Source organism: Musa acuminata, chromosome BXJ2-5, assembly GCF_036884655.1.
Source record: "Musa acuminata AAA Group cultivar baxijiao chromosome BXJ2-5, Cavendish_Baxijiao_AAA, whole genome shotgun sequence".
In the NCBI taxonomy this organism is placed as follows: Eukaryota; Viridiplantae; Streptophyta; class Magnoliopsida; order Zingiberales; family Musaceae; genus Musa; species Musa acuminata.
Window position 1 is genome coordinate 41,922,192 of NC_088342.1, and position 13,741 is coordinate 41,935,932.

The 13,741-nt window shown below is 29.7% G+C and overlaps 1 protein-coding gene across 1 annotated transcript; it reads right to left on the minus strand.

Annotated features, from left to right (window-relative positions):
* Window positions 1–8,513: 8,513 nt before the first annotated feature.
* LOC135611817 (2-oxoglutarate-dependent dioxygenase 11-like) lies at window positions 8,514–10,018 on the minus strand. Its single transcript, XM_065107458.1, has 4 exons — window positions 9,736–10,018; window positions 9,399–9,646; window positions 8,974–9,301; window positions 8,514–8,888 (listed from the first exon to the last, which is right to left on the minus strand). The coding sequence occupies exons 1-4, from the start codon at window positions 9,994–9,996 to the stop codon at window positions 8,646–8,648; spliced, it is 1,080 nt and encodes a 359-aa protein (XP_064963530.1). The 5' UTR covers window positions 9,997–10,018; the 3' UTR covers window positions 8,514–8,645.
* Window positions 10,019–13,741: the final 3,723 nt, after the last annotated feature.

The window sequence follows — 13,741 nt, forward strand, 5'->3', positions numbered from 1 at the left end:
CTAAAAAATATTAAAAAATATATTTGAAGGCACAAAAATTTTTAAAGTTTCAAATTTTTTGACATAAACTTAAAACTCTTATACTAAAAGATTTTGAATCTATTACTTTTTTTTTCTCAAAACTCTCTTGTACTGTGAACCAAATAAGATATTATGATAGAAACCTAAAAGATGAAATTACAATAGAAAAGTTATGTGAAGTCTATCTTCAAAATTTGATATTATTTCTATTGTTATAGAAAAAGCTAAAGATACAATTATAAAACTTTGGAATATGCTCTTCCATGAATCATAACTCCTAATGATTCCCGTTCTATTTGGCCTCTAAACCATCATGGTTTTGAGGGACTCGACCAACCATAATATTTGGTTAAGTCAGCACCATTATTATAAGATAAGTCTGATTCGATGATACACTCTCAAGGAACTCGACCAAGCATACCATATCCTCCGGTGACATCTTTATGCCATAAGCAAGATCTTAAATATCAATATAAGTAAGTTGAATCCCAAATTTTGATAATGAAATCAATTGATGAAATTATGAATTAAAAGCATTTGAGAAAAGTGATGCAAGATTAACTTCCATCATTGAAAGACAAATTGATTGAAGTAGGAGAACCTGACGTTGGGCTGAAGTGGATCATGTCAGAGATCGAGCATCGGGTCGAAAGGATCGGGTATTATGCTAAGATCGAATGTTGCGAGAGGTTAACATAATGATGGATCGGATAATAGGCCGAAGGAAAAGATGACGCATCAGAAGTTCGGACGAAGTGTTGGATGAATGAATGATATGCTGGACGACATAGGATTCATGATTATAATCATTTGTAATTTGATCGAAGTAGTTTAGGTTTTAATTGAGTTGATTTTGGGTGTAACCATATCAACTTAATTAAGGAGCCTATTAGACTTGAATTAGGACTGAATTGAGTCTATTGGAAAGTTAATTCAGTAACTTAAAGTTGAGTTAAGCGGTGGCACCGCTAGACTAGGCAATGGTACTGCTTGTGAGCTAGAAAATACAGAATGTATATTTTCAGAAAACCCGATGGTGATACCACCTAAGCTAGTGGTAGTAACGCTAGAACGTAGTCTTCTAGTCAGTGTCAAGTGGTGGTACCGCCAAAGTAAGCGATGATACCACTAGAGCCCAATCTCCTAGGCTTGCCAAGTAGTAGTACCACCTAGCACTGGTGATAGTATTGCTAGTATCCCGAAAACCAAATGATCAAACTTTTTGGCTCAATTTTTGAAGTCATTTGGGGCCTATAAATACCCTACTCATTCTTACTTAATATAGTAAAAAAAAAGAGCATAAAAAAATTATTTTCTAAATGTATAAACTCTGTTGAAAGTGTTGAGTTCCTTCCTCCTTAAGCTTATAAGTTATTGTAAGGTAGGTGTGATGATTACTTGTAAAAGAGAGTTGTAAAGGTTCTCTCCTAAGCATGTGAAAAAAAGAAAAGAGTTATAACAAGAGTAGTTGATCTTCACCTATTAAAAAGAAGATCATTAGTTAAAGCTAGTGACCTCGACAGAGGAGGAATCGGGAGTGAATGTAGGTCGCGATGACCAAACTACTATAAATCCGATATGCATTTCCTTTTATGCTCTTTATTACTATTGCTTACTGATTTAATTGCTTACTAAACTTATATCCTAAGTTAAATATATTTTTAATATTAGTTTCATCGAACGAACTTTTGAATCATTTCTCTATTTTGAAAGCACTAATTCACCCCCCTTCTTAGTGTCATTATGATCCTAACAGTTGGTATCAGAACCTACTTTTCTTAATTAGTTTGACACCCAAGAGAGATTAAATAATTTTTTTTGGTAATCAAAAGGGTCACTCTATCACTCGTCCTCTTATATTTAATGGGATGATTACACATATTGGAAGATACAAATATGAATTTTTTTTTATTTCTATAGATTTTGATTTATGGAATGTCATTGAATATGGTTTTCAAAAATCTTCGAGACTAATGAATGAATGAAATAATCTAGAGAAAAAAATGTTCTATTTAAATACTAATGCTATGAACGTTTTATTTTATACTTTAGATAAAAATGAGTTTAATCATATTTCTATATATAAAACTATATATGATATTTGACACAAACATGAAGTTACTCGGCACAAGTAGAGCAAAATAATCTAAAATTAATCTTTTGGTACATAATTATGAATTATTTAGAATGAAGTCAACTTAAACTATTTGTGACATTTACACCTATTTTACAGATGGTCAATGGTTTGAAAGCTCTTAGTAAATATTTTACTAATTTTAAACTTGTTAATAAAATTCTAAGAACACTTCCAAAAAGTTGGGATTTAAAGGTAATTGCAATTAAAGAAGCAAAAGATTTGAACAACTTTTCTCTTGAAGAATTTATAGGATTATTAATAACCTATAAAATGACTTGCAAAACACATGATAAACATGAGAACAACTTTTCAAAGAACAAAAAGGATATTGCACTTATAATCAAAGAAGATGACTTAGACACTCCTTACAAGAAAATTTAAAAAGTTCATAAAAAGGAACAAAACAAATCCTATAAAACAAGACTATAAGAATAAAAATAAACTAAAAAAAGATATAATCGTTTACTACGAATGTAAGAAGCCAAGGCACTTCAAAAATAAGTATTCACAATTGAAGAAAAAAATACTCAATATAACTTGGGACGAATCAAGTGCATCGAAAGACGAAGAGCAAATCAATCAAGATAAGATGGCAAACTATGCTTTAATGGCTCTCAACGATGAGATATATGACTCAACTAAAATCTCTTTATCTTATGATAAATTACTTGATCGATTTCATGATTTATCTCAACGATGAGAAATGACTTGCAAAGCACATGATGAGCATGAGAATAACTTTTTAAAGAACATGAAGGATATTGTACTTAGAACCAAAAAAGACTACTCGAGCGAAAGCTCAAGTGATGATGATAACTTGACACTCCTCACAAGAAAATTTAAAAAGTTTATAAATAGGAACAAAACAAATCCTGTAAATTAAGACTCTAAGAATAAAAATAAACAAAAAAATGATACAATCATTTAATATAAACGTAAAAAATCGGGCACTTGAAAAATTAATATATACAACTAAAGAAGAAGTTGCTAGTATAAAAGAAAAAGAAAGCACTTAAGGTGACTTAGGACTAATCAAGTACATTAGAAGACGAAGAGTAAACCAATAAAGACGAAGTGGTGAACTACACATTGATGGCCTTCAGCAAAAGATATATGACTCAATTGAAATGTTTTTACCTTATAATGAATTACTTGATGTATTTCTTGATTTGTATGATGAATTTAAATTAGTTGATAAGAAATATAAATTATTAAAGGAACATAATGGAGATTCATATATTATGATAAAATATTATAAGATAAAGAGGTTTTAATCAAGTCATACAACTACACTCAAGGCAAGGCTTCAAGACACATATGACTAGGAGTAGATCACTCAATTAAAACCTATTTATCTTATGATGAATTACTTGATAGATTTTACGATTTAAATGATGAATTTAAATTAGTTTATAAGAAATATAAATTACTAAAAAAGGATTATGTTTCTCTCTCTAGTAAATTTGATAAATTAAAAAATGAGTATGACGAATAGATGTTAACTTCTTGTACTAAATGTGAAGAGTTTGACTCAATCAGAAAGGAAAATATGTTATTATAATAAATATTAAAAAATTAAAATTAAAAAGAAATCATTAAATATGATTCTTGCTAATAAAGGTTTTATAGATAGAAAGGAAGGAATTAGCTTTGTGATTAGTAACACTCAACAAAAGCCAACTATATTTGTTAAAGGACTTACATTACATGTTTTTCCTAAAGTTAAATATAATTTTTATGATGGATATGATCATTATAATTAAAAATATTTATTTAAAAAATATAACTCACATAAATTAGTTTAGATTTCTAAAGGAATCATAAATGACTTAATGTCAATAGTTAAGATAGGTAGATCGTATCACGAGGGACCTAAAATTAAATGAGTACCTAAAGCAAACCTAAATTTTTGTAGATATATCTACAATTGAAAGCTATGAGCAAGAGATAGTATCTTAATAATAGATACTCAAGGCACATGACCGGAGATCTGATATATTTCTTTAAGTTCACTAACTAAGACAAAGGATATATCACATTTGGAAACAATAACAAAGGAAAAATTATTGACAAAAGAAATATAGGTAACAAATCAAATCTCTTGATTGAAAATGTTTTATTAATAGATGGTTTAAAACATAATTTACTTAGTATTAGTCAATTATAGGATTAGGGATATAATATTAAATTTGAATCTAATGCTTGTATTATAGAGATATCGTATAAAAATAAATCTGTGATTGTCTTAAGGAGTAATAATGTATATGCTATTGATCTTAATGATTTTTGTGATGAAACTTATTTTTTAATTTTAAACGATGATACATAGCTCTGGCATCGAATATTAGGTTATGTAAGTATGAAATTGATTTCATAATTATAATTAAAGAACTTGTAAGATGTATACATAGAATTAAAATTTTCAAAGATAAAGTTTGTAATGCATGCCAACTAGACAAATAAATAAATATTAGTTTTAAATCTAAAAATCAAGTAAGTACCTCTAGACCGTTATTATTAATTCATATGGATTTATTTGGACCAATTAATATCATAAGTCTAGGAAGTAGTAAATATGCTTTTGTGAGTATTGATTATTATAGTAGATATCCTTAGACAAACTTTTTGACACATAAAAATGATTATTTTAAATGTTTTATGAAGTTTTGCAAACAAGTTCAAAATAAAAAAAAAGGTTTTATGATTTCTTCTATTCAGAGTGATCATGGTAGTAAATTTAAAAATCATGATTTTCAAGAATTTTATGATTCAAATGAGTGTGACTATAATTTCTCTACTCTGAGAAATTCATAATAAAATAAAATTGTTGAGAGAAAAAATAAGAGTTTACAAGAGATTATAAGAATCATGCTTAATGAACATAGCATACTCAAATATTTTTGAACCGAAGCCGTTAACATGATATGCTATATTATGAATAGGATTCTCATAAGTCTACTACTATATAAAATTTCTTATGAAATGTGAAACAATAAAAGACCTAATATTTTATATTTTAAATTTTTTGATTGTAAATATTTTATTTTAAATAAAAATGATGCCTTAGGAAAATTTGATGCAAAATCTGATGAGGTTTTTTCTTAGATATTCCTCTATTTCTAAAGTTTATCTAGTTTTTAATAAAAGAATATTGGCTATTGAAGAATCTAATGCTTGATATGTGATTGTCTTAAGGAGTAATAATGTGTACACTATTGATCTTAATGATTTTTGTGATGAAACTTATTTTTTAATTTTAAATGATGATAAATAGCTCTAGCATCGAAGATTAGGTTAAGTAAGTATGCAATTGATTTCATAAATTATAATTAAAGAACTTGTAATATGTATGCATAGAATTAAATTTGTCGAAGATAAAGTTTGTGATGCATGCCAACTAGACAAACAAATAAAGATTAGTTTTAAATTTAAAAATCAAGTAAGCACCTCTAGACTGCTATAATTAATTCATATGGATTTATTTGGACCAATTAATATAATAAGTCTAGGAGATAATAAATATGCTTTTGTGAGTATTGATGATTATAGTAGATATCCTTAGACAAACTTCTTGACACATAAAAGTGATTATTTTAAATGTTTTATGAAGTTTTGCAAACAAGTTTAAAATAAAAAAAAATTATGATTTCTTCTATTCAGAGTGATCATGGTAGTAAATTTAAAAACCACGATTTTTAAGAATTTTATAATTCAAATGAGTGTGACCATAATTTTTCTACTCTAAGAAATTCATAATAAAATGAAATTGTTGAGAGAAAAAATAGGAGTTTACAAGATATTGTAAGAACCATGCTTAATGAACATAGCATACTCAAATATTTTTGAGCCGAAACCGTTAACATGATATACTATGTTATGAACAGGATTCTCATAAGTCCACTACTATATAAAATTTCTTATGAATTGTGAAACAATAAAAGACCAAATATTTTATATTTTAAAATTTTTTATTATAAATATTTTATTTTAAATAAAAATGATGCCTTAGGAAAATTTAATGTAAAATCTGATGAGGCTTTTTCTTAGATATTCCTCTATTTCTAAAGTTTATCTAGTTTTTAATAAAAGAATATTGGTTATTAAAGAATCTATTCATGTTATTTTTAATGAGCTTTTTGAATTTAAGAAAAATAATTTTAATAATGATTTGAATTTGATATATTGAATTTGAATGAGAATTCTTCTCTCCTAAGCAACTTGGGTGTATATAGATGTGCATCCTAAGGAACTAATCATTAGAGATACATTTTTATCTTAAATTGAACATAAATGCATTGACAATACTCTCAAAGATGATTCATGGGTGTTTACAATGCATGAAGAATTAAATCAATTTGGAAGAAATAAGGTTTCGAAGTTTATTCCGAGACCTAGTGATCGTCTTGTAATTAGCACTAAATAGATCTTTAGGAATAAGCAAGATGAACTTAGTATCATGGTTCAAAACAAAGCTAAATTAGTAGCCAAAGGTTTTAACTAAGAAAAATGTGTCGACTATGAAGAAACATTCACTTCTGTGACAAGATATGAAACCATAAGAATACTCCTTACATATGCATGTTGTAAAATTTTTAAATTATTTCAAATGGATGTCAAAAGTATTTTTCTTAATGATTTTATTTTCAAAAAAATTTATGTTGAGCAACCACCTAGATTTCATAATATTCTTTTTCTAAACTATGTTTTTAAATTATCTAAGACTCTCTACGGGTTGAAGCAAGCCTCAAGGGCTTGGTACGAGAGACTTAACTTATTTCTTATTAAGAATAATTTTTTGAATGATAAGATCGATACCACATTATTTATTAAATATTTTAAAAATATTTTTTTTATTATCTAAATTTATGTTGATGATATTATTTTTAGTTCTAAATCTTTGTGTGAATCATTTGCCAAAAGTCAAGAATTTGAAATGAGTTTAACAAGTGAATTAATATTTTTCTTATGATTATAAATTAAACAACTAAATGATGAAATTTTTATTAGTCTAAGTATTCTTTGGATCTATTAAAACGATTTCATATGGATAGTACTAAGGCCATTAGTACACCAATGATATAATGTTTAGTGTTGGGCTTTGTATAAGAATTTAATTCAATCCCAAATAATCTCACTTTAAAGCAGTAAAAAGAATTTTTAGATATTTAAAAATTCTTAATATCAAATTATGATATATATACCAAATTTTTAGATATTTAAAAATATTTAGCATTGGGCTTTGTACCATCATCTCTAGGATTATGATATATACCAAGTTCTATTATTCATTTGACCTACACTTATATCACTCATATTTGTTCTTAATACTAGTCGGAATTGTATACGTATTAAATCAATTGACAGGATATATTCCATTGTCCATCACTATCCAATCCAATTAATCATGATGATCCATATCCTTTTTAACTGAGTTGAAACAAATTCAAATACTATATATATATATATATATATATATATATATATATATATATTTTATATATATATATATATATATATATATATATATTCTTGTTAGAACATAACTTGATTTATTTAAATTTTATCTTGTGCTAGAAATGAAAGATCCAATTGAATAGGATTATCATGAAAACCACAAATTAATTTTTGAATATGCACATGATCTTTAAATGTAAACTTTAGAATATATCTCCGTTCCCCCCCCCCCCCCCCCACCCCCCCACCCCCCATTCGTATAAATAGACAGAGCCTTTTTATGATATTATATATGAAGAGAATATAATACATTCGTGACACGTTATCAAGATTATTATTTTTATCTCGTCAATCATACTCCCACCACCACACTTGTCAATCACTCTGCCCTATCTTTTTATTTTCATCAAGTCGGTATCATAACCAGGATGAAATCACAAATACTTTTTAACTTTAAGTTTCTGGACTCACAAAAAGAAAATTATGATAATTACAATATTTAATTGAAACCCCTATTTGGATCTCATCAATATGTCTGAGAGGTATTAGATAGGATGTGCAATCATTATACTGTATCTTATCACGTTTACCATGCAAAAGGATGATGGTTTAAGGGTGTCTCAAGAGACGAAGAAGGATTGGGAATGAACGTAAATTGTGGATCAAACTATTATATTCTTACTTATTTTGATATCTTATTTAGTTTTTTTATTTTCTTAATTATTTCATGAAAAAGTTTTCACGCACACTGACACTAATTTATCTTTACCTCTTTGGTGTCGTAAACATCTCTACAATTGTTTCTAGTATCGAGTGATATATGCTTCTTTGAAGTGAGTCCGAATGGTTTCTGCAACAGCTCATCTGCTTCTTCTTCTTCGTGTGCAAAAGAAAACAAGCATAATCGGAAACATTTCATACTTCAGGAAAGTAGATATACATATGTTCATGATCGGTTTTTAACATGGTTTTTCTTATCACTCTGAGATCATGATGTACATATTTAAGTATTAGCTTCTTCTCTCCCAGGATCTTATAACCTGAGGCTTTCCAAGAGGCTTCTCCCGTCGAGCTTTCTGGCGTAGAACGTCTTCAGGAAGTCTCGGTAGCTCATCGTCTTGTACTTCTCCTCACATCCTTTCGTCACAAGCTCCGGAAGAGGGCCGATGACGGCATCTTCGCTTGGGAAAAGGAACGTGGCCACCGAGAGGCGTTCTTTCTCGGTGTTTATAACTGCTCTGTGCTCGATGCTTTTGAGCTTTCCATTGCTCAGTATCTGCACCCAAGCACAGCGTCAGTCATCTTTTGTGCCAGGCAACAACTGTTGAGGGTCTTCCGAATCCCAAATGAAGCACGGTTACCTCAAGTATGTCGCCGATGTTGACGACGAGAGCGCCGGGAAGGGGACGCACGGGGAACCATTTCCCGTTTTTCTTGATTTGAAGTCCTTGGACGTCGTTGATCTGGAGGAGCAACGTCAAGCCGCCGCCGCCGTCCGTGTGTGGCGAGAGGCCCAACACCTGGTCGGCTTCGGGACATGGGGGATAGTAGTTGATCCTCACGCCCTGCGGCATGTCGTCGAAGATATCAAGGAGTCGGTCGGGTGCGATCCCCAGCGCTTCAGCTATAACCTCCATCAAAGTGCTCGCTACTCTCTTGAGCTCCGCTGAGTAGCATGAGAGCGTGTTTCTGAAGCCACGACGCAGCAAATTATGTGCTCGAAGCTGATGCGAACATAACAGTACAGCAAATTAAAAGAGAAGATGATTTCCGATGTTAAGTTAACCTGAAAGTGGGAGGTCGAGTCGGCCAGAATCTCATCTCCCTCAAATGGACTGGGCGAGTTATGACGAAGAACATGTCCGCCCAATCCAATTTTTGCTCCTCCGACATCACAAAAGCTTGTCCATAACCTTGCAATCCGCCCGGTCCCTGCGCGAATGCCTTCTTTTCTTTCAGAGGAAGCTTGAAGAACTCCATAATATCCGCCTTCATCTGCTCGATCACTTCCTCCGGAACTTGATGATTCAGCAGCTGCAAACACCATCGAGATCGACTACGTTGTGCGTAAATGCTTCACTGAAGGTGATGTAGTACTGAGAAGGACCGACCGACCGACCGACCTGGAAGAAGCCCCACTCGGCACAGGCGTAGTGAAGCTTGGCAGACTCTTCCTGGGAGAAGCGGAGATCGAGGAGCCTCGCAAAATCGATCACCGGAAGCTCACCGTCTCCATCCTGAGCGACTGGATATGCGTTGACTTCCGGCCTGATGTATCTCGGAGGGACGGCGCCGGAGTCAGCGACGGAAGCTGCGAGAGCTTGGACGTTGTCGACGGGGATGGACGTGCCGATGTTCCGAAAACTGACTTTTTGGTCGGCCATCTCGCCAATCACACCTTGCAAGGCGTTTTCTCCCAGCTTAAATGGACGCCACACCCGTTAGGTGATGTCGCTTTCCAGTTTCGATCGGATCTCTTCCGACGTTAACGTAATAGCGCAAGCGTCTCTGTTGATAGGCGAAGCTGTCATCGTCCTCCGCACTCTCTGTCCTTGAAAACAAGTTTGCTTTCCAATAAGTCAAAATGAACAGTGATTACATACTTTTCTATCCTTGAAAAAGCAACCTTGTCTTGCATTAAAGAAAAAGAAAAGGAGAAAGTGATGGGAATCAGAATTCGATTTGAAGAGTTTGCTTTCAAATATTCAAAATCTTTAAATATAATAAATTAAACAAATATTATTAACATTCAGCACTTGCTAATATTTTTTCTTTATAAAAAATAAATTATTTTTTTTTTATCTGTGCTTTTTTAGAACACTAGTATTTTTCTACATTCATACCATTTATCCCAGTGATTCTTGAATACCACTTGTACTCGATTTATCTCTACTTATGACTAAAAAATGCTTCATCTTAAGATAATAATTTTGGATCAATTTGATTTTTGTCCAATGTGAACTAACACAATATAATTTATCAGTATAATTTGTAAAAGAAGTATCCAACCGACACATAGATATAATTATTAGTTTTGGCAAAACAAAATGAACAAGTCTGAGCAAAACTATTAATATATCTAGTGACAATAGAACTTTTGATATAATGTTAGTTTTTCATATATTTTAGTATTATGTGCAAGTCCCTTGAACCCTTTTATTTATCTGGATATCTTCTTGACAAGTTAATATTTTATTATCATTAATTCACATTGATATAATTATTAGTTTTGGCAGGACGAAATCAACAAGTTTGACTAGGACAAGCCAAGCAAATATATATATATATATATATATATATATATATATATAGTGACAATAGGACTTTTTTTCTATTGTTAGTTTTTCATATATTTTAGTATTATGTGCAAGTCTCTTGACTTTGTTATTAATCTAGATATCTCGTTTAAGTCAATTTTTTATTATCATTAGTTCACATTGATATAATTATTAGTTTCAACGGGACAAAATGAACAAGTTTGACTAGGAGCCAAGTAAAAATAATAATATATCTAGTAACAATAGGGCTTATTTTTTCTAATAATAGTTTTTTCATATATTTTAGTACTGTGCAAGTCCTTTGAACCCTATTATTTATTTGAATATCTCCTTGATAAATTAATATTTTATCATCATTAATTCACATCGATACAATTATTAGTTTTGAACCCTATTATTTATTTAGAGATCTTATTAATAAGTCAATATTTTATCGTCATTAATTCACATCATATAATTATTAGTTTTGGCCAGACAAAATGATCAAATTTGCTTAAAAATATTAATATATCTAGTGACAATAGAGCTTTTTTACTAATATTAGTTTTTCATATATTTCGGTATTATGTCTAAGTCTGTTAAACCCTGTTATTTATCTCGATATCTACTTGATATTTCGAGATAATCCTATACGATTTTGCCCTTTCGGAGTCAGCCGATTTTACCCTTTCGAAGTCAGTCTTAAGATAGAACTAAATATCCTTATCATTTTCCTATAACAATAGTGATCTCTTACTATTAGCGGAATGTATTTGAACATTCATCAGACTTCCTAACAAATTAGTATGCACGAATTAAGAGAATTGTGCGACTTTCATATAATAATAAACATTGTACGTAGAAAGTTAATGTTGCCAAATTAATTTGTGAAAATTAAATCGTTCGCTTCAAAATCTCCATAGGTAAAACCTCCTATATAGCATATAGCCATGGCATTAGAAACCCTCCTTTATTTCAGAACATGAGAGAGGAATCCATCTATATGCGAAGCATAAATCTCTCTAATAGACTCAGCTCCAATGACGGTACGCACCAATTTATTTCAATTTTTTTATGTTGGGGATAGAGAGCAAGAAAATGATAAAAATATAATACTGTAGTAATTAAAAAATAAATATTTTTAAATAAAAAATAAAATAATATTAAACAAAAAAAGAATAAAAATGTTTATAAAATATTTTTAAGTGCATGTGTTTAGCTTAATGAATCATAATCCTATTTATAGAATCTTATGCTAATCACTTCATTAGGATATATTCTTGATGATAGTAACTTCTTAGATTATGAGCCAGGTTAAAACTATTTAGAATATAATAACCTAAAATATGACAACTACATAAGATAGTTAACTACCTATGAATCAATTCTCGACACTCTTTCTTAATTCATAGTTATATATTACAATTTGAGATATGAAATAAACATGCTTCTAAAATAAAAGTAACTTAGTGGAAATATCTATCACTTATTCATTTGTGCTATAATACTTTGGTGTTATAGTTCCACTTACTACAATCATATGGAATGATAGTATATCTTTATATCCTTTATTCTTCTATGAAAGCTTGGATTCTTTATCATTGTAATTGTGACTTTGTTATCATAAAAAAATTTAATTACTTTTTTTCATTTTTGATGAAGATATCTAAGAAGTCTTCTAAGCTATATTGCTTGACAAACTGATGCACCTATATATTCTACTTTTGATGTTGACAATACAATTATTGTTTACTTCTTTGAACTCTTAAGATATAGCTTGTGACGTGAGGATGAAGATATTGCCAAAAATACTTTTTTATATCACCCAAAACTCTTGCTCAATCACTATTAATAAAATAGATAATTTATTAAAATTATGAGAATATCAAATACCGTAGTCGATAATTCTAACAATATAATATAGAATTCTTTTAACAGCTCTAAGATGATGTTTGCTTGGACTATACATAGAAAATAATATCCCATCAAGTATGAGTTAGATAGTTGAAACTTTCAATCAAAATTATGTAGTATTTTGTATTTGCTAAACTTATATTATTTATAAGTTTTAATTTCTCATTTATATTCGTGCGTGTTGTTATAACTTTATAATTAATCATATTAGACATTTTAAGTAGATCTATTTCATGCTTTATCCATGAAATAAAAATTCTATCGAATCCTTACTTTACCTCTAACCCAAGAAAATAGTGTAATAAACCTAAATAGGACATTTTATACTTATTCGTCATATATTTCTTAAACTTAATCACAAAAAATTATATATATATATATATATATATATATCATCAATATAAAGGTAAACCATAAGAAGATCATTTTTACCTTCTTTTTTATATAATGAGTAGGCACATTATTGCTCTCTTAAATCTATTTTGATGAAACTATGTGTCATTTTTTTATATCATGCTCTTGGAACTTATTTAAGTTCATAGAGACTTTTTTAGCTTGTACACCTGTCATATCTTTTAATTAAAAATATTTTGATTGAGTAATAAAAATCTCTTATTATAAATCTTTATTTAAAAATATATATTTCATATCAAATTAATAAACAGGTCAACTCAAGTGAATAACTAAGGTAAAGAAAATTCTCATAATTTCAAATCAAGCAATAGGAGAAAATGTAACATCAAAATCAATACCTCGTTACTATAAATAGCCTTTTGCTACAAGATTTTGGATACTTTCATCTACATTACAATTTATTTTGAACACTCATTTCTATTAAATAACTTTTTTTTCTTTCGATAAATCCATTAGTTTCTATGTTTGACTCTTCTAAATTGACTTGATTTCCTCCTTTTGTTATCTTTTGTCATTATGTTTGATTCTTATAAAATCCATTAGT

Excerpts from the sequence above, each read along its gene's own strand:
- LOC135611817 (XM_065107458.1), bottom strand. The coding sequence starts at position 9,996 with ATGGCCGACCAAAAAGTCAGTTTTCGGAACATCGGCACGTCCATCCCC. Across the intron at positions 9,302-9,398 it reads ACTCGACCTCCCACTTTCAG|AAACACGCTCTCATGCTACT; the intron begins GTTAACTTAACA and ends TCGTGGCTTCAG. Across the intron at positions 8,889-8,973 it reads ACATCGGCGACATACTTGAG|ATACTGAGCAATGGAAAGCT; the intron begins GTAACCGTGCTT and ends GCTTGGGTGCAG.